Here is a 27,149-nt window from a genome sequence, read left to right on the forward strand (position 1 = left end):
TTATAAAAGTATAATAAAGAATTTCTAGAAATTGGCAAGACACTTTTCAATTTCTTTTCTTTTCTTAACGCTACGTCTTTTTTCTTTCCTCTCCCCCTCAGACGTAATTCCGTCGGTGGACCATGCGATGATCAGACACTGTCCGAACTATTTTTACTTGCTCGGCACACCGTCGACAACCGATCGACGCTACGTTCACCGTGGAGCGTCGCGTTGCTATAAAAGAAAGTACTCTATCGGAGCGGATATGTATAAACAAATAGAAAAAAAAAAATGCTTCCAAAGTTGCGTCTCAGTCCTCGAACGAAAACATCCTATCAATTTTTTCCACGCTTGAATCTCTTTAGGAAGAACCTCTTGAGCCTTCGACCCAAGCTCTCCCTTTTCTTCTTCTTCTTCTTCTTCTTCTTCTTCTTCGACTTGATTGTCTTGTCGGTTTCTTTCGTTTCCGGAAAGATATCACAAGTTTCTTCGATTTCGTCAATGGACGTTTGCTTTGGCGGATACTCCGTTGCATTTTCCTCGAGATAAACCTCATCGAACGAAAGATTTCTCATAGAAGAGGCACCCGACATCATCATTGACGACTTAACTTCGTCCCTGTCCTCGTCCACGAATTGCCTGATCGATCGAGTTTCCTCGATGATGCTCTCATGCGATCCTTCGTTATTTTCGATTATCCGAATCAATTTTTCCTCCTTTTCCTCCCAAATCGTAATTTCTTCTTTGACCCCTTTATCAGGATCGTTGCGATTTAGGATCGTCTCCTCGGTGGTCACGGTCTCCAACTCTTCGATCATTCGGTGCAATAAATTGACAGATACTTTGGTGGCGGCATCGTTAGTACCAGGTTGCTCTATTTCTTTGACATATGTCGTTGGCTTTGTACGTTTCTTCTTCGACGACTCGGCGGCATCGTAAGCGATCGGCTCGACGTCACCCTGACCTTGGATGTCGGACATCTCGACGAACGTATTATCGTTCGTTGTGCCATCGACGTTGGGCCATGCATTTCTTCTCATCTAATTCGAAAGCAAAGTCAATGAATATGATATTGTGCTCGATATTTATATATATATATATATATATATATATATATATATATATATATTGGTAAATTATATATATATTTTTATTATAGTAATTATATATATATATTGGTAAATTTTTTATATTTCGATCGACCGGTCAATTTTTCGATGGTATATGGAAATAACGTTAATGGATTGCTTTTTATTATTCTCTTTTTTCAATTTCTTCTTTCCTTTTCTCTTTTCAATCTCTTCACTTATTACCTGGCATTCCAAAAGTGACATGGGGCACGACAATATATAAGACGAGTCACCAATTTGCACACCTCGTAGGCCATGGACCAAACTCTCTGTCACTTCCTTTCCTTCTTCCTCGTTGTAGCTCATATACGTTTCATTGCGTCGCGTATGACTGTGCGACGTTTCTAAATAAAAATAAACCGATATATAAGTACATGCCAATGTCTCCAACGATCGCGTAATGATCTCCTTAGGACCTTTATTAAATCGTATTTTAATTTTATCAGAAGCTTCAAATACTATCCGATCTATCAGGCCTCGTGCGAACGTCTCCACCGTATGGTCTTGGAGCATTCTAGCTCGATTGGCAAATTAATATGAAAGTTATGCGTTATGAGAAATCGTGAGACGTCCGTCGATGATCGTCGTCTTGCACATATCCTGTCAATCGGCTATATTCAGATGTCGCGAGCTCGAAATGGTCGAATATCGAAAAATTAATCCACAAGTAAATGCGTATGTAACGATTGAATATGGCAATGGGAACCATTTTTATATTCGTAAATCCGTTAATTCTATATCTACGTAATCAAATTATTATCAGTTAATACGAAATATATATAATGAGGCTCTTCTCGATCTTGATTAGATTAATCACGTGTACGATTTGATAACAGTATATAAAATATGTAATAAAAGAAATGGCCATCTAATAAGGCGATTATTAACTATAGGATATATAATGTGATCGATAACATTCGATTCGTTAAGTTCCGTTTAAATCCGTATTATTGATAGGATTGTTGAAAGATAATGTTAAAGTTGGAAAAAGGTCGCTCGTATAAATGAAAACGAAGGAATATTTAAGATGGTAATAAAGCGTACGCTAGGTGGGTAAAATGGGTTGCGTCTAGAGTTGGTAAAGAGTGGTGTCGACCTACCCCGACCCATCCTCTTAAGAGAGTAGGGGTGGTCCAGCGAGCAGATTCCTGGGCTGATCGATGAAACGACCGGCGCATTGGATTTTCCGAGAGTCGCGCGCGCACACATTCCCATCGTTTCCACGGCGTACGTAACGTCCCTCCACGCCTCTCAGTTAGTCACGATCCTGGCGTCGTGGTGCATCACCCTCCGGTCTTCTGTGTTATCTGTCTAAATGAAAATCACCCAAGTGTGTCATGCAAAGTAGGCTAAAAGACTGGCACGTGATATCCCTCTGATAACTTTGCTCCTGGCTTATCGCGCCTGTCATCATCCTGCCTATCAACATTTACCTTACGATAGTGCCTTCTCCGTTATCCGTGCTAATCCTTTGGCCAATGCGTAAAAGCTCCGTTAATATATCCATTGAGCGTGGATTTTCCAAGCGAGAAAAAGTATATTTAAGTGATCGGTCATCAACGTATATTCTCCATATTTCCCAATAATTTAGGTACGTAACTTCTCTACTAGGCGTATATTCCGTAATATAGGGCATAAACCCATAGAAAGGATTGCGATCGAATAAGCAATACGCGCTAAGTCATTCGAATATTTACGTTGTAAATTGGAAAACGATTGAAAGAGATATCGTCGAATGGTACATATATACACACGTGACGATGGTGTGAAAGTCATGCCGACGGGATTGATCGATTTTCTATTAGCAGTACGTGTGTCGTAGACGTACTCCGTTACGCAAAACGTAAACACGTTTTACAGGTTACTCCAAGAATAATATGGAAAGACGTAGATCCATCAATGGGAGCCTCAATGAGCATACTTTACCTATTCCAGTGCAGACGTTCCTCTGGCAACAGTTAAGGTACGATAACGCTTTAACTTTCTTATCCCGAGATGAAAAAGAAAATGGATCTTGCTCGAGGAGAAATTCCTTAAATAGATGCAACGTTCCAGGCCTTTCATACGAATGAAACTTGGAAAATTACATGAAGCATCCTGCACGGTAATATTTTTCGATCGAAAGCTTATCAAAAAATTAGATAGATCTTATTTTAGATATTGAACGAGTCATGGAACAATTACCTTAGATAAGTTAAAAATAACTTCCCCGGTTTGATCTCTTTTCTTCTTTCTTTCCTAATTCTTTTCACGCGGCCACCACTGCTCGTGGCCATCTCTAACTTCAGTTCTGTCAACACGTGCCAGGCCATCACGTAAGTTCACTAAGAGATCCATTCAAATTAATATAATAAATGTTGAATCAATCGATAGATCGATCAATCAATCAATCAATCAATATTAATTGCTCTTCCTTGCCTCTTTTTTTATATATACGTGTATATATATATATATGTATATATATATATATGTATATATATAATCAGGAGATGAAGGAAGCCTGCACGGTCAGTATGTTGAAATGAAAATTTGTGAGTTCTTCCGACAAGAATAAAAGTTTATCTCGTACGGCGCTTATTTCTACTCGCGTAGTCTCTAGAGAAAGTGTTGGTCCAAAATCTCCACAATGATCTGACGCCGTCGTTGAGCATAATATTGGGCGCGATGCCACGTTGGCGTTTGATTCAGGCAGCCCTACCATACGTTCTCCACGCGACAGCTAATCTTTTGCACAATAGGTGAGCACTTTTGTCCTCGTACATTTTTCCTTTTCTCTCTCCCCCTCTTTTTAACGGTCACACTGGCATTACACTTGGCACCACTTTTCACGCAAACGCTTCCTTCTTATCGTTGCTCTTTAAGGAAGGATCTTCAAAGTCTCGGTGCAATGGAAACGACACTTCTTTATATCCTTCATTGGATCTTACTTGATGCCGCCGAGGAATGTGCCGAACCCGATGTCGATTCAGGAAATCCTTTCCATTATTTATTCTCGATACCGACGATGACGGTGAGGCACAATCAAGCGCTTACTCAAAATCGTTACTTTCGTTTCATGCCATTAATACCATAATGGAACGATGGACACGATTTGTTTACAATTTTCTTCCAGCTGTTCGTCTATCTCTTCGCTCCGCTCTGCAATTATTTAAAGGACATCGATTTCAAGACAAATTTGCGACTGGAAAACGGATTAAAGATATGGACTGCGATGTACGAATGTCGGCATCCCGATACAGCCTGTTTCACGGCCCATTGCCGGGTAAAGCCTCGCGTATTGTGGAATCGTTCTTTTAAATTCGTTCAACATCATCAAATGCCGGACGATGTTTTCGTCGGTGGAAGTGAGTAACGATCAACGACACCGAAAAAAATTCCTTCCCCTACTTAACCGATATGTAGTAACCTGTTCTAATTGCAGACAGCGAGAGCCCACTTAGTCAATCGGTGGTTAATACGTTGACCGATCAGAATAATATTTCTCAGAATGTTTCTCAGAGTGTGGAGAAAAAGCAGGACGAGGAAGTAAGTTTTGGCCTATAAACAGATTCGCGATCGTTATCATACTTGTAATATTATTAAGGAACGAAAACAAGAATGTTTGCTTTTCGATAGAGTCCTTGGGTATCTTCGCCAAAGGATACTGCATTTCCGGAAACAATACCCGAAGAGAATTCAGGTGCCGAAGATGAACACGTGGTAAATGAAACATATCATTCTTTCTCTGATACATCCACAGATGTTTCTTTTTTCTGAAGCGTATCAAACTCTCACTCCTTTTCTTTTCTTTTTTGTTTTTTTTTTCTCGTTTCTCTACATCCCTAGGTTATATTCAGATTGTCGTCACTGGGCGAGTCCGATAGAGGAATCGACGGGATAAAAGAAGTGTCAACTATATTCGCCGTGAGTTAATTAATCGCAATTAAAGTTTTGCGAGATAAAATATGTCTGTTAACGACGCAGGATGAAACCAGCATATTTCACGTTGCCATGGGTAGAAGTACCGGTTCATCGAAATCTACCCTTACGATAGAGAAAGTAACAGCAATTTCCGGATTGGATAGTTGCAGGCAATATTACAGGAAACCCTCTCAAAGAGCGAGGTTTATCCTTTTCGATAATAATATTGTATTAATTATTCGATAAATATTAAAACTAATGTTCTCGGTTAATTTTGGGGATGAAATAAGAGGGTGATATAACATTTGCAGTACGGAAAAGGAAAAAGAAGAAAAGGCATCTAAGACGGAGAAAGAGGCGGAAAAAGAGAAAAGTAATTCAAAAACGTCGGGTCAACATCAAAGCTCGCCGTCCGATACGTCAGGTCAGACGGCTGATCATATTCTCGAGGTTGATATTCGGGCAGCAACGTTTCTCGACGTAGCTGTTCTTAGATGTCTCTTCGTATCACAGTGGCAAGAAGAAGGAGTATATTGGGCCTTGCAGTTTTTATACCATCGGTCTGTTATAATATATCATTGACGATTTGCTAGCTAATGAGAAAATTTATTAATGACTTAAAAACTATTTGCACCGCAGATTGCGTAGAATAAATGAGGAGAGTTCGGTGCAACAGATGCCTCGTCGACGTAGTAACTCCTTGCCAATACCAAAGATCGAGGTCTCTATTTATCAGAGTCCCGAGAGCAAAAAGAAAGACGTTTCGAAAGATTTCATAGAGATTCCAGAAGTACGAGATGTTTCTTTGCTGGCGGGTATATATAAAACGCTAACATACACATGGCAGTTCGTCCCTCTACGCTTATCCATTATCGTACAGAGTTCGGGACATTTTCAGAATTACCGTGCCTAACTTGCAAAGGTCACGACGGAGAGTCAAGTCACACGAGACGTGCTAGCGAAAAGACGAAAAAACGTATGAAAATGGCCGATCTCAAAGCTTTCGTCGAGACAAAGATATTGTCAAAATCGGAGAAAGCCCTTGAAAAGATTGGTCAGGAAGAGCACAAGATGCTATTCGAACAGGTAATCTTAAATCCCTTTTTTCGAGGGTCGTACGCACACACACACACACAATGTACTTTCATTCTCTTTTTTCATGTACCAGGAATGTCACAGGAGCCTTGATACGGGTGACGACCACTTGACGAGACCAATATCAACGAGTTCGAAAATCTTCGAAGCAAAAGACGTAGATCATATAAAGCATCCAACTAATTTAATTAAAGGAAAGAGCATGCCAAGTTTGAGGTAGGCTTAGTTATTTGCGTGCTTCTAAAGACTCTAGATTTTCGTTTCTTCTATTGTATTTTATACGATTTTTCTCTCTTTAACTTTTGACTTTACTCGTTGGTCCATACGTATATACGGTATATATTATACATGCATATATAGGTAGGCATTTGTTTCTAATAACACTATCTAACAATTTTCTCACACGTATATTTTCTCAAAACATTATAGTACCATTATAGCATTGTATGTATGTATGTATGTATGTACTGCGTAGACTAGGATAAAATATTAAAAGATTCGAGTTAATAATGTCCTAGCGGAAAGAAAGGACTTTTCGTTGCGCTTAGGCTGTTTGCAAAAAAGATAAGCGTTTCGTTAGAGCGACAGTAATTATTTCATGTAGACTATGATCAGCATTGGGTATTCAATTGTTGTTTTTGAAAGATTATCCATAAAAGTGGGATAATATCAAAAGATACAACTTGACATGAGAAAATAATTGAATCTGATTAGTTTTAATTAATGATTGAAACAATTCTTATACCCTAAAGCTGAAGGGCTCGTACGACCGAATGACAAGCGGTCAAGAGTCCTATAAAATCAGTGCTTACATATTGATAAGCCTATCGTAAGAATTTGTGCGTAATGTCTTTCTCTGTATGTGTCTCTTTTCTCTCTCTCTCTCTCTCTCGTTCGCCCTTTCACCCCCGAACTCGTGCTCAGCTGCTTGATTAACGAGCTGACCGCGGGAGGGTAAGTCATCAACGTCACTCGGAGGAAGTTACGTACTGCCAGTTCGGTTCACACTGCTTCTTTTACGAGCTTCTCGCTTCCGGTAGGGCGCACAGTTATCCCTGAAACATAGTCACACAAAATAAGAAACAAACTCGCACATCAGCACTTTTACCTGGTATCCGAGACAATGCATCACGTCCCTTTACTTTTCTCTCTCTTTCTCTCTCTCTCTCTCTCTCTCTCTCTCTCTCTCTCTCTCTCTCTCTCACTGTCTGTCTGCCTGTCTCTCACTATCGTGTGCCCTTTCGTACATAGTTTTGGTCTCTCGGTCTCTTGATTCCGAGGGCCGGGGAGGGAGGTTGTCTGTCGCACACTGAACACACCTACATAATTATCAATTTTTAGTTCCACACTATACGCTTACACAACAGAAACGATAAAGCATTTTTGATTATAGATATTCTCATTCTCCAAGTGCACAGTGCGTGTAACGAAGCCGACGTTCATTTTTTGTGAAAAAGAAAAAAAGAAAAAATAGCTTCCCAACAGCCAACAGAAAGCATCACTGATCATCGCGCTTTTGCAAATTTACCGCCATACCATGCATTTGTCGCCACGTTATACGCTACGTTATACGTTTAAATAGAGGGGGAAAAAAAAAGAAAAAAAAAAAAAAAAAAAAAGAAATAGTTTTACCATTTAATTTTAATTTACCTATAAATGGCAATTTGTACATACTAGTGCATGCAATTAGACGATTCAATCGACGTTGCTTCAAATTCGATCAGAAAGTTTGTCGATATGTGTATATACGTTTTATTGAACAAATAGATAATTTATAGCACTTGCGTAGTCTGAAATCACGTTTATCGAATTTGGAGCAATAATGAGATAATGAGATTAAATGTAAAAAAGGAAGAAAAGTAAGAAAAGAAAGAGGAATAAATGGATAAGAAAGGAGGAAGGAAGGAAAGAAAGAAAAAAAAAGGTGAAAAGAATGTCGAGCATGCTTCGCGGAACAAGAGGCACACGATAGTAGATTAAGGTTGTAGTGCTTGATTAGGGCTCTCGTTTTTGGCAAGTGTGGCATGGGGTAATACGAAATATTTTCATCGCGATAACTTTCTGATCGATCCTAAATCACCTAGGTACATTGGTGACACGCGTATCGAGAGGAAACAAGGTCGATTTTATAGTCAATCTTACACCGCACCAAACCCTATCATCACCGTCACGGAACACACGCCTACTCCGTCACCAGATTATATGAAACGTCAGGTTAGATCTACTACACTTTATATAACATTTTCAATAACATAATGGATTCTGTGATACATCCACATTTATATTAATTATTTCGAAAAGGGATCGATCGACAGTCAATTGGATGCTATCGGTATGCAAGGTGGGAAATTGGACTTTGAGAGAAAGCCAAGCCTAACGAGATCTCAAACGGATTCTAATATAACTTATATGAGCGACGAGGTGCCAGAAGCTCTTGGTTCAGGTTGTTATATCACTAAAGAGGGTGACATCGATTACCAAGTGGTCCTGAAGGTAAAAGCGCCGAGATTAAAATTTCTACCCTTCGGCATACAATTATAAAGATTGATAATATTCGGAGAAAAAGCTATTACCCTTTCCCTTTTATTTTTCATTTTCTTTTTCTTCTTCAGGCCGTTAATTCGATCGCATTGCGTGACAATACCTGTTGCACGCTTCGCGTCTGCGAAAATATTTTAAACCTCGTTGAACTCTTAATGGACATGGGAGTGATGAAGCAATGTCTTAGAGACGAGTCCATGGGTAGTAATCCCGGTACGATATAATACATCCGTATCCGTAGAAAAGATATGAAAGAAGAAAACAAATGTCGTCGGTAATAATGATAATATCGTATCGTTAGGCTCGGGCACGGGAATGGAAAAAACGGAATCCGTACGAAGGCAGGACTCTCCCTTAACAACGAACGAACAAGATCGTAGGCACGATTCCGATGGGAAGCATAAACCAACGGCCCATAATCTATTAATGAACTGCGTTATCAGAGTACTGAAGCATTTGGGTTGCCCGCACGGATGCTCCGAGGGAATACACGGACCACACGCGGACTTTTGTCGTTCTCAGGGACAAACGATATTGGGAAAATTACATCGAGCGAGTTTCAAGCAATTCTCCAAGTTCCTCAAGACAATGATACGCGAACAATCGATCACGGAAATCCTAGACTTTTTTCATGCTTACGTCGGCTTCTGCGTCGATCCAACTTCCTTGCTATCACCACTGAGTGAGTAAATTCAAACAGAAGAGAGAAGGATACCCCTTCGAGTATCGCTGATCAGTTATAAAATGCCTAATAGATCAGAAACGAGGCTCCAACAAGTCACCGGACGCGGCATCTCAAGGTGGGTACGCGACGAATTTTGGCGCCGGTATGATGGGCGGCACCGTTTGTAGTAACGTTGGTACTACTGCGACTACTGCGTCTCACACAATAGGAACGACGACAACTACAGGAAGTACAAATATCGCATCGGTAAACGCATCCTACGGGACAGGTAGCCACGGCGTACGCGGAATCGAGGGCCAAATAATGAATTGCGTTTTCAAGACTCTCGTTACTCGCTTCGTAAATTCTACGAAAGAATTAAAGTCCCAAGAAAATATTGAGGTTTATTGCGATCTGAGGCAATTTATGACTTATGTTAAGGAAGCTCACGGTGGTATATTTCGCCGTGTGGCCTTGAGCGGCATTTTAGATTCCACCGATCGTCCCAACAAACGTTGCAATAGCAAGGTTCAAACAACACGCGTCATCAGGCACATACACCAGTCCGATTTGGAGGAGCACGCGGATATTGGTGGCGATACCTGTTACACGGTAGACGACAGAGGCACCAGAAAATTTCTTTTCAAGAAGAGAAGTACTTCCTCGACTTGCGCAGTAGGTTTCTCGTTTCTATCATCACTGTGTTTAATTCCTAATTCATTCGATATAGATTTTTTCCCCGTATATCTCTGTGCAGAGTCTACTTGAAACTGAATTGAACGAGGAGAATACGAAAATAAGCCAGAGCCCATTGGGAAATTTGCGTAAGAAACAGCACGTATTGACGCCTAGACAGAGCGAACGCAACTTAGGAATCGGAGAATCCTGTTTAGGATCAGGAAAAATACGAAAGTCAACTCGTTTTCAAATCGGTGGTATTGGTCAGTTACACCGATTTTCTTTTTCTTCTTATTTCTCAGAGGAGAAATCTTTCTATTTTCGTTAACAACGAATTTGATTTGGTTAACAGTAAATTGGTTTCGAAAGGAGTACGGTAGGACCGATTCCACGGATAGTCATGAAAGCAGCGAATCACCCACGGACGGTAGTTTCGTAAGACAACCGAGTCTACATTATTACGGGCATCACCGCAATACGTCCCGAACTAGTCGCGGGTAAGCATCTTGAAAATATATTACAACGAAAGAGATAGGGAGAGAGACCTAAGTGAGTAGAATTTTTCATTGGAAAAAAAATGAGCTGAACCATTAATATGTAGGGTTGGACATACCCTACAAAAGGCAAGGCGCCGAATGGAAGATCAATGGAATAAAATTGGTTTTGGTAAGAGCAAGAAAAAGGAAAGTTTAGAAGAGCCAACCGGTAACTGTGAGTATTCCTCAATCTTTCTCTTTTTATTCTTCCTTAAAATATGAAATTAAATGAAAGGCTATTCCCGCGAATAGATTTTAGCAGAAGAAATTCCATGGAATTGGGCGAAGCTTCGAGGGAATCAGAATTTGTCGTTTTGAAAGAAAGAAGATTAGTACCTCGCACGGCCATCTACGATGGAATGCTGAGGTTTTCTTTCCTATTGGAAACGTGCCAACCTGGCTCCGTACCCGATCACCATTTAATGGCTGCTATATTAGACCTAGTAAGATAATCATAATAATAAGATTATATATAGGAAATAGTAATAAGAAAGTATCAGAACAATTATTATCGCTTTATTTCTTGGTCTAGCCTTACGCGCCAGTAGTCGCACGTGCCTGTTTGATATTGGAATGCGCTCACCTCGTTCATCAGTGTAACAAAGGGCATTGGCCAACGTGGATGAAATTGAACTTTCCCATGTTCCGACCGTCGGTGCCAATTAATAATCGTAATGCATCGTCAGCGCTTAGGCGAATCCACGTATTGCAGAGAACAGCGGGAAAATTATTTTATCAGTGGGCGGAGGTCTCTCTCGATTTGTATAATTGGACGTTTAATTCGATATAATATTTTGGCACTATTTATAATATTGTCGTATTACCAACCAATTAAAAAAAGCATAGTGACATATTGATAGGATAATTTTTAACAGGCAATAGGCGCGAGACTGGAGGAACTATTGATCGAGGAAAAGCAGAATGTCGATCAGGTAATAGCAATGGTTTCCGATGAAAACAAGCAACGTGATTTAATCATCGAAGACGAAGAGGAGGATTTTCTTGACGAAGCTAGCATAAATAGCTATGGATCACAGTGTCCTGTAGCATTGCGCCTTGTCGCTTGTATACTTCTATTGGAGGTAACGGCCTTTCTTAGGGAAACCTATCAGACGTTACCAAAGTCCAATAAGCTATTAACGAAGGAACGACCGCCACCTTGGGAGAGAATGCATAGCAAAGAGGCGAATCGAAGATGGAGCGTAGCCCTCTCGTCGATGGGTCACTCTCAAACGTCCGCCCAAAGTCTTCAATCGATAGCTGGCGATCGCGAAGTGACCGGTGAGTCCAACGTCCTTTTTCCAACGTCGAATTAACCCAACAATTATAAGTATAGTTATGACGAACGATACGACCTTATTTCGATATTATCAGCCGAACGCAAGATCAGCTTCGTTCTTTATGAACCTGACAACGAGTCGGAAGGAAGTAGCAAATCTACAGTGACGATTCAGGGTGAGGAAGGACCGAACGTTGATAAGGATAAGGGCAAGCGGTCTCAGGCGCCTCAGGGTAAGCCATTTTTATTGCGCCGTGGTACCGGCGGTACCACTACTGGTTCATTTAAGAAGAGGAGCTTAAAACTACGCCGTGGGACCAAAGAGGGCAAGGACACCGAGTGCGAAGCATGTAAGGAAATTCACTTTTTCGGGTGAATTTAACAATCGCAGTTTTTTTTTTTTTTTTTTCGATGAACAGAAAGGAGCAAAAAAATGGCTGACCCGATGTTTCCGTTTACGTAGATACGGTTAAACGAGCCGATTCGATACAATCGAAGAGAAAAGTGAGTTCATTGTCCGACAGAAGCGACACCTCCGAGCCCGGTGGTTTAGGTGGAGAGGTCAGCGGGGAGGAGTCACCTGGTATTTTAAGCGACGATCAGCCCCCGGAAAGTCCTAGCGACAGTAATGAAACAGACGAAACCAATAAAAATTTTCCTTGGATGAAGGTGCTCGTGCAAGTTTCGAATTCTTTTAATTTTTATTGCTCCCATCAAAACTTTTGCCATCCATTTTGCCATCGCCGTCAAATGCGTGCCAGCAGCAGACTGATCAAATCCGTAAGGAAGATTTACGGCGAGGAATTTGGGATACTTAATGGTACGGGTATGTTTGACATCGATATCGAGAAAAAAGAGGACGGCAAGAAAGAGAAACGAAGCCGTAAGGTATCCGAGCAGACTAGCACCCAAGTGTCGCCCGTCAAAAGAAAAGACAGCGTAGGACGAAAGTACAAGTGAGTTTCAATTTCGACATTGTAAAAAATAAAATCAATGGTGTTCGGCGAGTTAAATAAGGATGCGTTACGTTTTAAGAATCGAGAAGAATCTCGAGTCGGGATCACAGTCGGGTCGATTGTATCAAAGGGACTCGTCGAAGGACCTGGCGGATCAAGACTCTGGGGATAAAGGGAAGGAGTCGTCGAAAACTATCAAGGGAAAAGGAGATGCCGAAGCTGAGACACCACCGATCCTAAAGTACATTAAGACACAAGTAAAAAATGCCTTTCACGCCCCTATAGCGACACTGGTAAAAGGTGCGGTTGTTATGACCGAAGATCTGTTTGTCGACGTTCTACCAGTCGCGTGGGAACTCCTTTTGGAATCCAATCAAGAAGTGGCGGCTTCCGCGGCGTCCCTTTTTATAGTAGCGGCTGTAAGAGCGCCGAATCAGGCCAGCGAAATAATGAACAACGGTCTTCAACACAGTAATTCGTCGGTGCGAATAAATGCTATATTGAGATTTCAAGTATTGTGGAAATTGCGTTATCAGGTGTGGCCTAGAATGGAAGAGGCGGCCCATATGACTTTCAAAGTTCCACCGCCAGGGATAGAATTTACCTTGCCATCTCCGAAAATTGGAATTGAGTCTTTACCAGTTGTCGATCCACCTTGGATGCCTCAAGTTAAAACGAAGGTCGAAGAGGTCACCATCAATCAGGAGCGTCACGTAGGTCCATTGTATATAATGGCAGTCCGATGAAATATTTTACAAAATTTCAATCGGCTTATCATTTCGACCCATTTATATTCAATGCCTTTGTGCTTTCGATATAACAGAGATCATTGGTTACGGCGACTAAAACACGAAAGAAACAACAGACCGAGTTAATAAAGAAAGCTCTACAGGCGCAAGACGATAAGAAGAGAGAGGAAAGAGAAAATTTTCTGATAACAACGATACCGATTACCGTTCAAGCAGCCTACGAACCTAGTCCGGTGGGGGATGATCATGACGAAGGTACATATATTTATGGGTCTATATATATATATTGTATGATTATTTTTAATTAGACATAGATATGTTGCCCTCCATTTTCCTCTCCTTACATGTAAATTACGTGTATGTAAGGGGTTATGTGGTAACGTTGTTAGGTAACGTTGGAGATGAGGACGGTGCTGAGGCGATGCCAAGAAATACTCAGCATCATGGTCAATCGGCTCTGTCATTGTTTCCATCCTCTTTGTGTTCCGCTATCGTTCAAATAATAAATTTATTGGATAACGCCGCCGTGTCCGACGATGGGAACGCTGTTTATGAAGTTGCGTATCAGGTATTATCCTTAGAAATGGTCATTCGTTCGTATTATTCCAGGAAAATATAACGATTATAAGGTTTATAATTATTAGGTGATCTGGGGATGTCTTGTAGAAGATAGTGCGCTCTTCCTTCGTTACGTTTTGGAACGCCTTACAAGGGACAAGCAAGAATTGATGTTTAAAATTCTACGACACCTTATTAGATTTGTTCCAAAGCTACCGCAGCAAGCAGCGTTTGCTTTGTACAATTACATTATAGGTTATGTGATGTTCTACGTTCGTTCACCTCACGAAGAAGGCCAGAAATTGATCGGCACTGCTCTATCTATTTTATGGATGGTACGTGTGCGTGTGCATATATATATATATATATATATATATATATATATGTGTGTGTGTGTGTATATATATATATATATATATATATATATATATATATATATATGTATATATATATATATATATATATATATATATCGCTCTGTGTCCAGGTCGTCCACAGTGTACACGGTATAATGTTCAAAGATCTCAAACAAATCCTTCGCAAAGAACAATGCGATGCTTCAATTTTGCTAACCGCAAACGTTCCTTCGGCAAAAAAGATTATTGTTCACGGTCCCCAAGATCCTGACGCTACTGGTATACCGTCCCAATTTCCAGTACAGGAAGATACGCAGTTTTGTCAGATACTCCGAGAATCGTTGGATTTTTTTGGAATCGAAGAGCCAAAGCACAAAGAATACTTCCTTGTAGATTATAAAACACGTAAAGATATATTATTATTGAATATAACATGTGTATTGAAATAACAATCGTCCATAATTTTCGGCATTTTTGATCGTCTTACATATTTTTAGATCAGATACACAATCCATCGTCGTACGTTCGGGATTATTACTTTTTTAAAAGATCTCAGTATCCACAAATTGAATTGGTTCATATGAAACCAGAAGATGCATTTAATGCGCTTCAGCGACAAGAGCTTGTTCACAAGTTCGTAGAAATTGGTAAAGTTCTATTGACATGGGCAATATTGAAGAACGTTGACATGGTCGTACAAAGAGTCGTATTTCTGCATGAGGAACTTATGAAATTACCATCGTTTCCTAGAAAAGCTTTGGAAGCAGATTTGGATCTTTACAAGGGTGGTGAGATAGGCAGAGTATGTAAAATCTATTTTTATGATCAACAATGAAAGTTATCGTTCTTCTTTAATTTTAATAAGCGTAATTACGTTCACAGGAGCTACTTGGATTAGACGTGATGCACAAATTCATGTGGGTTAGACTGATAGCCAGGATGTTCGAGGCAATGGCCGGGAATTTTGCTTACTCCGGGGACATCCATTTATTCCTCAACGTGTTAAACGGCGCCGTTATCCTTCATAGCGAGGATTCGTGCATTTTACGATACGTTATCGCCACCTACATAAATGCCGCGCATAATTTTAAAAATATATTTTCAACAAATGGCTATCTCTTGATAATGCCAACGTTGCTGCAATTGTACGCGACTCATCAAGCTAACAAATTGGTAACTACTACGGTAGAATACGCCGTTAAGCAATTTTACTTGATGAACAGAAAACCGTTTATTCTTCAAATGTTTGGAAGCGTATCGACGATATTGGATACCGACGAGACAAGTGTCCACGGAGAAGCTCACAAAGTAATTTTTATTAATGTTACGTTGTAAACTCTTTTCCATATAACAATTATAAGGATTGGAGATGATCGTTAATTTCATAGGTACCCTCGACGTGTCTGTTCAACCTTTTACTGAGTTTGGAAACGCCATCGCCCGATCCTTTAAATATCGGAGAACTTGTCAAGGAAGAGAAGCCTTTAAAAGCTATTGACTTTTGCTATCACGACGAGAATGAAATGGTTACTGTACTAGATTGCATATCACTCTGTGTCATGGTTATTGCTTATGCCGCGGACTCCATTCGGGGACAACAAATGCTTGTAAGGGAATATTATCGAATCGATAATATTTTAAGGAATTGATTAAATCGAAGCGTATCGATCTGCCATTTTATTCGTAGATAATACTAGAAGCAATATTGCCGTGTTACGTCCAACAAATTCAATCTCCTACTTACAACAAGGAAGGAAAAACCGAAAAAGAAATAATTAATCAATTGGCTATAGCGGTTAAAACGTTGGTTAATAATTCGGAGGCACTAACCAAGTAAGTACTACAAGTGGTTATGCAGTAACTATTCTGTATCACGGTCCAATACATTTATATGTGTGTATATGTGTATATATATATATATATATATATATATATATATATATATCGTATCACGCAAAACACCCTCCTCCCCAGATATTACAACGGACCACAAAAGTCAAGCCCCGAACACAAGGGATCCAGTCAAAGAAATTATGGTAAAGGTCCTTACTCGCCGGGTTGCGTAGATTTTGAGGACGAAACGCATCCCACAAAGGGCCAAGCCCATATCGAACATTCGAAAGTGCGAAATTTCTACGATCGCGACGACGATGCCGAGAGTTCTCATAAAAATGAATTTAGGAGACCGCGCGATACTTTACTCAATATGGTGAGCGAATTCGTTGCCCGTTCTTCCGTACGCTTGACCGAATTGAATAAAAAGTCTCAAGATGGTAAAACGATCGAGTTACTCGACTCAAAATGTCACGTGGTATGTAAAAGCTTATCCCGTATTTAACAGGAGATGTCATTTAAAGCGTGAAAATGGCCGTTCGAATAACTTAAATCAAAACCTTTGTCTTATAGCGATTAGCTGATATTGCCCACAGCCTTTTAAAAATTTCCCCTTACGATTCTGGAACGATGGGATGCCGTGGTTTAAGGAGATACATGAACGACGTTTTACCATCCACCGAATGGTCAAACGACGACATGAGACCAGCATTGACAATTATTTTACGTAGACTTGACAAGACCTTCAGCAAGATACATAAAAAGGCGTCGATCAGACGAAATACCGACTGGACCGCGGCCAGCGATCTTTTGAAAGGCGTTTATGAGACCCTCGCAAGATGCCCCTATATAGCGCACTTTCAGTATTTGAAAACTCTACTGAGTACATGTCAGGTGGTATTAAATGAGATTAATGAGAATAGTATTGATCGTCGAAAGTATTGCCGACTTATTTATGGTTATAAATTTACAGTCTTTAATTATCGGCGATACTCCTGCCGAAGACGTAACCTCTGCATCATCGGCCGCTTTAATGAGTAAAATACCCCCGCAATATTTTTGCTCAACTGTCTTACGTCTAATAGCGTTACATGTGATTTCTCTTGGCGAGGGTTACTCTTTGGAAAATGTTTGTAACGGACAAGCTATGTTTTCCAATCAGACAAAGACGGAGAATATGCTACTCAATCTATTGATACCATTATTCTTACGCGTTGGAACCGGGCGAAAAGGTAAAAGCGACATAATATGTGTATACATATATATATATGTATATATATATATACATATGTGTGTCTGCACGAATGTTTTAACCTTTTTCTTGGATTGGAACGAAATATAAGGAACATTCGTTTTTAACGATTCTTCCCAGATGTTCCAAAATTGAGACAGACGGATATAAGTTTTGCGTTAACAGCGGTACTCAATACCCTATGGCCTCCGACTACAAAGACAATACCATTAACCGTTCAAACGTTAAAAACCACTACGGATGCAAGACCCGGCAGTTTAACGTTTGCAGCAAGAGATTCGAAAACGTTAACTAAAACGTCATTAACTTTGTATCAGGTTGCCTTCTTAGGTGAGGTAAACAATAACGATCGCGGCTTTGATTAAAAACTTGACAAATTTATATATCAGATGGCAGTACATCATTGATCATTATGTTTCATTATCGTAGCCCTTAAGATTATGACGATATGCTTTGAAACTGAATTAAAGATCGAATGGCCAAAGATCTTGCGTACCATGCGCTTGTTAAACAAACGAAATGAGGCGTCCATATATTTGTGGAACTTTATAGAATTTGTCGTTACTCACCGGACGGCCCTATATATCCAAATGTTGCCATTCATTGTCCACAAGGTTGGTCAAACGCCTATTTCCGATCACGAAAGAACTATGCATAGTATCATACGTGAGAAAATCAACGGCAATGCTACGACCGTGCCTAAATCTCGTGGAACTCTCCTGACAGACCTAATTCACGAGCTGAAGGATTTGAAAGAGGAAATAGAAAATCGGCGATTCGGTTCGTAACACATATCGTAAACATATCGTAATTTTCAATCGTTTAAATGATACAAGCTGTATAAATCATAAATCATAACCGATCGTATTATCGACATGCGTATCTATTCAGATGAACTACAACCGGAGCCAAAACGAAGTGTCGCGGATATGCATGCGACCGAGGGTCAACCTCGTACTCAGAGACCATCTTTACTGATTGAACTATTAACCGGCGATTTGGGATCTCGAACTCACATGAATCGTACCCCAGCGGAAACTCCGATATCTCATTCGGCCGTATCTCAATCGATACCTCATTCCGCTCTACAAACGGGCCACTCGAGTAGCGCTGTTAAGATATCAGCACCTATGCAAATATATACCCCGTCGAATGGTACACAGATTGCTCGTGGTACGTATCCATTTATTTCTGATAACGAGTCTCAGTTTACCATTACTCAATTTTTTATTATTACTTGACGTTCCATTATTAATACTAGGATCTATTTCGAGTGTCAGCATAGGATCTTCGACGTTACGCGAGGCAAATGACATGGCCATCGGAGAATTAAACGGCGAACGACAAGCCCCCACAGGTATTCCATATATCTTTTCGAGCGAGATACCTTAATATATTATTATCGGGTATTGAATTCTATCAATGCAGCCGCAAGCCTCTGCAAGCAAATATATTTAGCCATTACGTCGTGAACATAACGGGCCAGTATAATAATTACACTTACCACAGTTGGATCGAGCCATTGTCTATAGAACACTGCGGTTTAAATTTCGTTTTCTCAAGAACAGTCGGTTTCGTCTTATTTCTAAGCGTTTAGCTTTTCATGGCAATCCGCATCGTTTCACGTTCACTCCGTTACAGCGAGGCTTGCAACGAGGCTTTTTCTCTTTAGAAAGAAAAAAAAAAAAAAAAACGGAATCTTCAAAATTAAAGACAAAAGAAAGAGTTCAACCCGAAAAGAAGCGTCAGGAGTGTTTTCTTATATCGAGTGGCTCGTCGAATGTTCATTCGAATTTAATTCGTTCGTTTGGGCCTCTCTGTTCGGTCGTATGATTGACACATTTATCATTGCGTTGCCTTTCATTGCTAGCTAGGGAACGAAGGTAAGCAGACCGATTCTAAGTCAATAAATTCTGATACGATCTACGATCTATATATTTATACCCCGCTAAAATGTGTAACTCTTTTCACGCTTTTCATTTTTCGCAATCTTGTCATACCTTGCTTCCCTTTTTATTTCTTCTTCTTTTCCTTTCTTTTCTTTTCACCTCATATACAATACTATCCAGGTAAATGTTGCCGTGAAACGGCTTGTAACGATGTGTATATAATTATTTATACGACGCTATAGCTTTCATAATGATCGTTGCCAAAGTCATTTCACGGTCACAGTCAATTTATAAAATATCACTCTGTTTTTTGCTCCCCCCCCCCCCTCTCTCTCTCTCTCTCTCTCTCTCTCTCTCTTTTTCTCTATCAGACAATTTACATAGTAAATTCGACCTCACCGAACTTATTACATAACAGTATTTAGACAATGGTAATGTCCAACAGTTGGTACCTCCTATTTATCGTTGCGTAGTCCGTTCTCTACTACGTAGTTGCTTCGACTTTATTGCGCTTTCTTTTTCTTCTTTCTAACGAATCACTGACATGGGTCTCTATCAAAATGCATATGTTATCAATTATATTTTGCATTGTACTCGTGACAAACATTCTTAATGCATCTTCGTTTTCTCTTTCTCTCTCTCTCTCTCTCTCTCTCTCTCTCCCTCCCCTACTCTCGAATGCTTATCATCATTCTTATTAACGACAAGAATTATACTTGTATATACAATATTACTTGCTTTGAAGCGACCCTATTGCTTTACTTAAAGCACACGACACGAAAACATGCTTTTTAAATCAATTGCGATCGAAGCAACACCGTAGGGATTACTTATGGGAATATCCATTTACACGTCTGTCATCTAACATTTCTTCGTCGTATAATCCCAAATTCTGTTTTACGTATGTAACGACATGAAGTATCCCGGCTTATTAGCATTAAAATACGGTTGGTACGGTTAATAATCGATAGGACTACCGATAAATTGGGATTCTTTAGAAGGTCTAGTCTTTATATCTCAATTCGCGGTTGATCGCTTGATTCGTTCGTTTGTCATCTCTCCCCTCATATTAGATGTTCGATGTGGCATGTTTCAGATAGATCCCAACCATCTTCTACTAGCGATGAACGTAACCATGTTAAGCCTCATCCTATATTACTTCATCAAAAGGCGCCAAAACTGCGCTTTGTATCTTCTGTAGAGTATAGAAACTCATCAGGTAAATCCCATCTCCCTGCTTTATTTTGATACGTAAATTTTAGACCGGCGATTCGTACGGGAGATGATGATTCCGTTTTCCTTGAATAATGACACGGCACAAATTATAATTATACACTAGTGCCAATTTTGCATACCGTCAGTTATCCTGTATTTAGACGTATGTCGATAACTTAAATCTTCTCGATCGATTCGACGTCCTCATGAAGATTTTGATTATGCAAAGGCAAGTAACTTGTACTCTAACTTTTAATTGTCTGTCTGTTAGATAAATAGATCTTTTCAAAAGCAATTTTGATGATAGTCGAAGAAAAAGGTATGTCTTTGCACTTAACGATACTTTGCACATACATATCTACATGCTCTAATACTTGGTAAAATATCTAATCTAATCGTGAGAGTGTTAGATAGGGGAAAAAATATATATATACATATATGTGCGTATATATATATATATATATATATATATATATATATATATATATATATATATACATAAAATGTATTTGCATGAAGACGATAGAACCTAAGAAGAATTAAGAGTAGAGCACGAAGAATTAAAAACACAAGATCTTTTTTCAAGTACCAAAGTTCAAGAAACAAAGTGATTCTTCCAATGATTGCTTATAAAACTTTAAAGTAGTAAGAATATAACACGAGCCGCACTAATCCTAATTTAATAGAGTGAACTGTGAACTTTATTCATACGCATGTATATCATGAATCACTATCCCGTGTATGGATTATTTGATACCACTGATTATAATTATCAATATTGTTGGAGATATTTAACGTGACTCAATCTTTTCTTTACTCTCTTTGCTACATGTGTGTGTGTGTGTGTGTGGGAGCGTGTAAATATATGTATATAAATATTATATATATATATATGATGGCTTTGTTATATATTCGGCACATGGTGCTTCCGCTTACTGTCGATTCTTAGTTGACGAGAAAAATTGCGTGAACAAAGTTTAATCGAAGAAGAAACAAAGAGTCTCGCGTATATAAATAAGATAGAGATAAATAATCAATATGATTTAATAAAATTCATGCCTGTTAATAAGAGATAAATAACTCAACTAGAGCTAGTGTGCCATGTATTAAAAATTCTGACATAATCTCGATTGTTACGTTCAAATATATTTTAAAAATCTATTCCAACATCAGCATGAGTAGATAGAGCGTAGAATAGATTTGTACGAGGATACGAATGTAAGAGGTGTAACTGGTGTGTCTTGTTAGGGGAGACTGTAACGAATCAATTGAGTCCGAGCAGTCCGAACGAAGACAGCTCAGGCGAGTCCCGTCCAGACAGGCCTCGATTGCAACGCTCCATGGGACAAAGCAAGAGAACGTTCCGCCTGAGAAAGAGTCGAAAATCTCACGTTGAGGTACTATATTATAACGTTATTCATTTAAAATTAAAGATTAATTAAGCGATCCTTTATCGATAATTATGTAAAGCTAAAGAAATAATACACGATAAATTATCTCTATAAATTATTTTATAACAGATGAAGCAAGAACAAAAGGATGTGCCAAGCAACCATAATACAGTTCAGGCACCATTGTCTTCAGCAATGGAGCCCTCTGTCTTTAGCATACCTTCTGACTCTTCCTCGATTCGCTCAAGGCGTAGCTTGTCTATTCGACAATTGGACGCTGATAGGGGTAACAATATGGATCAACAACAATTCCACGGGTTACAACTTCAGTACCACCACCATTATCACCATCATCACCTTCATCCCAAAATGTCGGACGTTTCTTGGGATGAGGACACTTCAAGCACATCCGGTTATCGCGAATCCTATAGCATGCACCTGGAGAGCGTCAACAATACTCATGCCCAACCACCGCTGGCATCGCCAGATTTAAACGACATTCCTTCGACCAGTAGTACCACCACTAATTACATGGCCTTTGACGGTAGTTCGCCCGATTGTTCAATTAACGGCAGTAACGGAGAAAAAACTATGTCCCAACATTCTCTTCTTATGGTTTTCCCGAATCAGGACGAGGATACGTTAATATAAATGATAAATATCAGTTTTCTTAGACGTTCTAGTCCTAACACTTTATCTCTTGCCCCTAACGACGATGTGCAAAAGAAGAAGATAAGCGCATTAATAGACAAGTTATTATCAGTTAAGTTATCCGAGATCATAATATGAGCGTACAATACAAATGTTATATTTCAAGTGGACGGTGTTCTTTAGGTGTCCTAACTTAAAAAGTAAACGAAAATGTATCAACAAGTTAACAAATAAATACAGGAACGGGTAGGAAAATATCTAGGATATACTCGGAATGAAATAATCTTAGGTTAAAACCTGAGTTAATTGATTAAATTATATATTTCTCCGACAGAAGGAGATAAATATTACAAGGATTTAGAAGATCGTATACGTTTCATGTATTCTCCGTTGTGCGGAAAGACCAATTTAAATTATACGAGCGATAATAGCCCAAGTACGTCTCGTCCAAGTATTTGTTATACTCATAAAATATACGCACACATACGGTGAATTCTGAAATGACGATTAGGCTGGAATGGCCTAATATATGTTTGTACGTGTTGTTGCTGTATTACAGCATACATATGGGAGACGTTACATTTCAGAATAAAGATAGAATGTATGTACCTGCTGATAAATATTCCCATATAATAACTTGTTTCTATCTTTCTCCCTTGTTAGAGTATTTTATACTCTAGCAAATAAAAATTTAATTTTCTCCGAGTGAATTGTGCCGAGGTAGATCGATACTAAGATCTGCTAAGACGTAAGATACAGCTGCAAATAAAGCTGTTCCCATGTCAAGAGAATCTGGATCTTCCACCAGCATAGTGTCCGCGTTACTGTGATGATAGTAAAAGTATTTATCGTTTTTGTTCCAAAGAGATCCACCAGGGACGCCAGCCTTTATCCAATACTCTATATCGGGTCCAGCATTTGGTGTTCGCACTTTCATCTCTCCCAAAGGGGACATAAGTCTTCAATGGACAGATAAATTTCTGATAAACGTATCAATATTCGTGGAATAAGATAATATAATGATAATAATTTACCCCAAAATCTCTCGTAAAACACATCCCACGTATGGCGTTCCAGTATATTCTATACCCAAAGGAATAAATGTTCCAATGTCCGATTCCATCACAAATTGCAAGTTTCTTTCTTCAGCTTTGTGCTCTTTTATGTAATGTTGCGCTCCGATTATTCCCAATTCTTCGGCAGTCCACATAATCATCCTAACGTATCGAATTATTTTAACAACATTGTTGCTTAATTAAATGTATTTATTATTAATTACCTGATAGTCCTGCGAGGTCGATAATTGAGCTGTTTCAATAATTGTAAAGCATTCCAGGAAATAAAAGCACCACCTCCATCGTCCATCGCGCCATCGCCAACGTCCCAGCTGTCTATATGTCCTGACACTACGACAACACCTTCTGGCTTATCAGTACCAGTTAATTCAGCCACGACATTTCTCGATTCTTTATCAGGCAGATTTTTTGCTTCCATTTTCAAACGTATTACTATGTTTTCACCTGTAAAAGGGAACGGAGATTACGAAGAAGGGCTTGAATCGAGGAACGTGCGTCACAATACACACATATTAATACTCTTGTAACTTTGTTTACCTCTATTCGACATCCTTCTCAAAAGCATGGCATCCTCGATCGTAATACAAGCCACTGGAATCTTGGTGACGTTCTTGGCATACGTCTGCATGCCAGTATGAGGTGTGTACAGCGATAACGGTGTCACCGATCTAATAAGAGCTGCTACTGCGCCGAATTCAGCAGCTTTCGTTGCACCAGACGAACGATATTTCACAGTTTCACCGTACGAAACATATTTTTCGTTAAATACGACTATTTTGCCGGGTACCTGATAGAGAGCCATGAAAATGGCTAAGTATTTGTCATTATAGTCGGGACGACCTTTAGAAAACTCTTTTATTTAATACCTCTTTTGCTCTACTTTTGAGTTCGGCAAAACTATTTACGACAATAGCACTAGCTGTTATCCCTTCGTCCGGAGTACCAACGCTATATCCTAGTCCTAGGATGGAAATGCTCTTATTTCTTGGCCGTAAAAGTGTCGCAGCTTCGAAACCTCTGAAACGTTCTCTCGGAAGAAATTAACGAAATGAAACGAATTTATCTTTGTATTCTTCTCTTAACTTTGTCTACTTTACATACCTAACCCAATGAGGTACTTTGACAATTTCACCGTGAACATTTTCCAATTTATATGACTGCGATTTATTTAAAACATAATCGATCGAATCTTCTAAAATTTGTGTGCCGGATAATCTTGGGCCAAAGTTATCTACAAAATCAGCCAACTCTTGCCACGTTCGTCCCTTAAAAGTACCGTTGAGAGCTTCGTTTACAATATTATGTACCAACGGTTCATACGCTTTAATCTCGTTTTTTAAATCACTCGGCAAACTACTGCATTCGTCTACTTCGTTATCTTTCGTCTCTGCCTTTCCGATTCTTTGCGATAGGAGCAATATACAAAGAGCAATAAAACATTTCCCGATAATCCGCATCGTAACTGTTCCGCCCTTCTCTCCCAAGTGTTAAGTTATTAATTCAATTATCTGCAAATACTCGCGCACATATATATATATATATATATATATATATATATATATATGCGTATATATAAGGAGAGAAAAAAATTGAAGTCAATTAGATAGAGATAGAAAGAGGCAGCCGATAACTAACGCTGCGTTTTATTTGCCTACCTATTTTTATGATCCTATATTAACAAGACATCGTAAAAGAGCTGACTACTAATGGGAGACAGCCACTTTCCACAAGAGCTCAATATATACTACTGATTTTCTCTGGAGCAAACTGTGTGATTCACCGGACATATTGGATCATAAATCTTATACACCTCCCTTGACATCATCCGACGTATACTACTATTAATCGAACTATCCAATTGACATTTTATTATCAAAGATGTAAGATCCTTTAATCGATAGCTTCCCGACCGTCAGTAGTTTGCTGACTGTTGGTACCTTACCAACCAAGCTTGGCACAGGTTTATGTTAACGATAGATTTAGTTCGAAAAACGATCACCGTTCCTTCTTGTGTTATATCTATATTTATTCGCGTCTATATAATAATTATCTATGGACCGACGTTTAGACGTACGGTCAGTAAGATCGCGAAGATTTTTGCCGTGTCACAGTCACGAAAGATATCGGAGTAGAGAATTACACGGTGATCGCGGTAGGGCGTTCGAATAAAATGTCGGACTACTTCGAAGAAATGGGCTGGACGCCGTTGGGTGATGGCGAAGCACCGAATCATCTAATACACATGGCCCGATTGCTGAGAGATTCAGGTATCTGGGGATTGCTCGATCAAGATGCAAGATTGCCGCCACCTGCATCGAAAGAAGCACTGAATACTCTAGAAGACATTGAAATTTCTTCGAGCGAATCAAAACAGTGTCCCGTTTGTATAAAAGAATTCGAAATGGGTAATTTGGTAAAAACTTTACCTTGCCGTCACACTTTTCACAAGGATTGCATTATTCCGTGGTTGGAAAAGGTACGCAACGACGTTTGCGCTTGGTCAAACGATGATTTCGATGACTATCGGAATAATTTGTAACCTCTACTTTCAGACGAATTCGTGTCCGCTCTGTAGATACGAGCTACCGACCGATGACGAAGACTATGAAATGTATAGAAAGGAAAAAAAGAGATCCGTACAAAGGGAAAAAGATCTCGAGACTTTACATAATTCTATGTTCATGTAGCGAATTTACACGGTTAATTTACAACAAGATAATTTATGTTAGCAAGTTATTCAACGAGCACGAGTAAAGATATTTTTATAATATCTTAACGTCGGTAATATTTGCGATTGTGACGTTTTCGACGGTCGGTTAATTTCACTCGAAAAAATACTTATCTCTTATGTCGTATAAAAAGTATTCTTTTTACATTGTCTCTTATATATTTATGCACTTATTATAACGCGAACGAAATCAAAAGGTACCATTGATAAAAATATTATGATAACGTTGAAGACGTCGTGTAAGAAAGTAATTAATTTGTAAGTTTAAAAATAAGGTGGCCAATAAAAAGCCAATGATTATTAATAGGAAATAATGTTTATTATACAGTGTACATATTTATTAACTTCATTTATTTTATTTCTGTTATAAATTTTATATTAATAATTGTATTATGTTTTGCCGAGCGACGAATGCCTTGATCAGTGTGCGCTTAGACTATAACAATCTCCGTAAAAAGTATAGAAACTTCTGGTTTTTATTTTGTTCATTTATTCTTTTTTTTTTCTTTTTTTTTTTTCTTTTTAATTGTCTCTATCTCTCATTCTCTCTTTCTCCCGTTATTATAGTTGTCCGTTTTTAAACCCTGGAACGCGACCACCATATGAATCTTTATACCAGCAAAGAGAATCGCCAAAATATGTCGCGCTGAAAACGGCATAATCGTTCGGCATATACAAATAAATAATAGT

At 39.1% G+C, this 27,149-nt stretch overlaps 4 protein-coding genes across 9 annotated transcripts; 2 read left to right on the forward strand and 2 right to left on the reverse strand.

Moving 5' to 3' along the window:
• Window positions 1–17: 17 nt before the first annotated feature.
• LOC118444113 (uncharacterized) lies at window positions 18–3,350 on the reverse strand. Of its 4 annotated transcripts, none has more exons than XM_085661022.1 (4): window positions 3,297–3,350; window positions 2,213–2,423; window positions 1,296–1,456; window positions 18–1,022 (listed from the first exon to the last, which is right to left on the reverse strand). In XM_085661022.1, the coding sequence occupies exons 2-4, from the start codon at window positions 2,325–2,327 to the stop codon at window positions 318–320; spliced, it is 981 nt and encodes a 326-aa protein (XP_085517148.1). In that variant the 5' UTR covers window positions 2,328–2,423; window positions 3,297–3,350; the 3' UTR covers window positions 18–317. The 4 variants fall into 4 exon arrangements, with proteins under 4 accessions (XP_085517148.1, XP_035727955.2, XP_035727956.2 ...); XM_035872062.2 differs by lacking the exon at window positions 3,297–3,350 and adding an exon at window positions 2,546–2,789; XM_035872063.2 differs by lacking the exons at window positions 2,213–2,423; window positions 3,297–3,350 and adding an exon at window positions 1,529–1,625.
• On the forward strand, window positions 2,381–23,613 carry unc80 (unc80, NALCN channel complex subunit). The gene is made up of 50 exons (XM_085661013.1): window positions 2,381–2,703; window positions 2,973–3,075; window positions 3,168–3,216; window positions 3,401–3,427; window positions 3,599–3,619; window positions 3,705–3,850; window positions 3,975–4,122; window positions 4,225–4,456; window positions 4,534–4,637; window positions 4,728–4,811; window positions 4,938–5,015; window positions 5,076–5,215; window positions 5,324–5,572; window positions 5,652–5,827; window positions 5,911–6,098; window positions 6,181–6,323; window positions 7,032–7,061; window positions 8,192–8,321; window positions 8,409–8,600; window positions 8,720–8,861; window positions 8,950–9,330; window positions 9,404–9,987; window positions 10,070–10,253; window positions 10,343–10,487; window positions 10,592–10,701; window positions 10,779–10,969; window positions 11,059–11,274; window positions 11,402–11,807; window positions 11,901–12,155; window positions 12,269–12,761; window positions 12,841–13,474; window positions 13,585–13,765; window positions 13,900–14,078; window positions 14,155–14,403; window positions 14,556–14,829; window positions 14,922–15,226; window positions 15,307–15,732; window positions 15,813–16,031; window positions 16,112–16,257; window positions 16,399–16,735; window positions 16,831–17,151; window positions 17,231–17,489; window positions 17,630–17,839; window positions 17,939–18,289; window positions 18,401–18,682; window positions 18,771–18,866; window positions 19,380–19,392; window positions 20,499–20,617; window positions 21,862–22,010; window positions 22,134–23,613. The coding sequence occupies exons 2-50, from the start codon at window positions 2,990–2,992 to the stop codon at window positions 22,653–22,655; spliced, it is 10,602 nt and encodes a 3,533-aa protein (XP_085517139.1). The 5' UTR covers window positions 2,381–2,703; window positions 2,973–2,989; the 3' UTR covers window positions 22,656–23,613.
• LOC118444108 (carboxypeptidase Q-like) lies at window positions 22,958–26,040 on the reverse strand. Of its 3 annotated transcripts, XR_004838887.2 has the most exons (8): window positions 25,387–25,526; window positions 24,833–25,239; window positions 24,598–24,748; window positions 24,269–24,518; window positions 23,935–24,175; window positions 23,690–23,872; window positions 23,265–23,614; window positions 22,958–23,150 (listed from the first exon to the last, which is right to left on the reverse strand). XR_004838887.2 is itself a non-coding variant. In XM_085661015.1 (7 exons), the coding sequence occupies exons 2-7, from the start codon at window positions 24,870–24,872 to the stop codon at window positions 23,347–23,349; spliced, it is 1,143 nt and encodes a 380-aa protein (XP_085517141.1). In that variant the 5' UTR covers window positions 24,873–24,996; window positions 25,914–26,040; the 3' UTR covers window positions 22,958–23,346. The 3 variants fall into 3 exon arrangements, 2 of the variants coding, with proteins under 2 accessions (XP_085517141.1, XP_035727941.1); XM_085661015.1 differs by lacking the exon at window positions 25,387–25,526 and adding an exon at window positions 25,914–26,040 and having other exon boundaries at window positions 22,958–23,614; window positions 24,598–24,758; window positions 24,833–24,996; XM_035872048.2 differs by having other exon boundaries at window positions 22,958–23,614.
• LOC118444116 (E3 ubiquitin-protein ligase RNF181-like) lies at window positions 25,902–27,147 on the forward strand. Its single transcript, XM_035872070.2, has 2 exons — window positions 25,902–26,207; window positions 26,284–27,147. The coding sequence occupies exons 1-2, from the start codon at window positions 25,902–25,904 to the stop codon at window positions 26,416–26,418; spliced, it is 441 nt and encodes a 146-aa protein (XP_035727963.1). The 3' UTR covers window positions 26,419–27,147.
• The last annotated feature ends 2 nt before the right edge of the window (window positions 27,148–27,149 follow it).

This window comes from Vespa mandarinia, chromosome 13, assembly GCF_050613455.1.
Source record: "Vespa mandarinia isolate Hongniang chromosome 13, ASM5061345v1, whole genome shotgun sequence".
Classification (NCBI taxonomy): Eukaryota; Metazoa; Arthropoda; class Insecta; order Hymenoptera; family Vespidae; genus Vespa; species Vespa mandarinia.

Excerpts from the sequence above, each read along its gene's own strand:
- LOC118444113 (XM_085661021.1), bottom strand. The coding sequence starts at position 1,625 with ATGCTCCAAGACCATACGGTGGAGACGTTCGCACGAGGCCTGATAGAT. Across the intron at positions 1,023-1,295 it reads TGTCACTTTTGGAATGCCAG|ATGAGAAGAAATGCATGGCC; the intron begins GTAATAAGTGAA and ends CTTTCGAATTAG.
- unc80 (XM_085661013.1), top strand. The coding sequence starts at position 2,990 with ATGGAAAGACGTAGATCCATCAATGGGAGCCTCAATGAGCATACTTTA. Across the intron at positions 3,076-3,167 it reads TTCCTCTGGCAACAGTTAAG|GCCTTTCATACGAATGAAAC; the intron begins GTACGATAACGC and ends GCAACGTTCCAG. Across the intron at positions 15,733-15,812 it reads TCCACGGAGAAGCTCACAAA|GTACCCTCGACGTGTCTGTT; the intron begins GTAATTTTTATT and ends TTAATTTCATAG.
- LOC118444108 (XM_035872048.2), bottom strand. The coding sequence starts at position 25,188 with ATGCGGATTATCGGGAAATGTTTTATTGCTCTTTGTATATTGCTCCTA. Across the intron at positions 23,873-23,934 it reads CGACCTCGCAGGACTATCAG|GATGATTATGTGGACTGCCG; the intron begins GTAATTAATAAT and ends TCGATACGTTAG. Across the intron at positions 23,615-23,689 it reads GTTTTACGAGAGATTTTGGG|ACTTATGTCCCCTTTGGGAG; the intron begins GTAAATTATTAT and ends TGTCCATTGAAG.
- LOC118444116 (XM_035872070.2), top strand. The coding sequence starts at position 25,902 with ATGTCGGACTACTTCGAAGAAATGGGCTGGACGCCGTTGGGTGATGGC. Across the intron at positions 26,208-26,283 it reads TTATTCCGTGGTTGGAAAAG|ACGAATTCGTGTCCGCTCTG; the intron begins GTACGCAACGAC and ends CTCTACTTTCAG.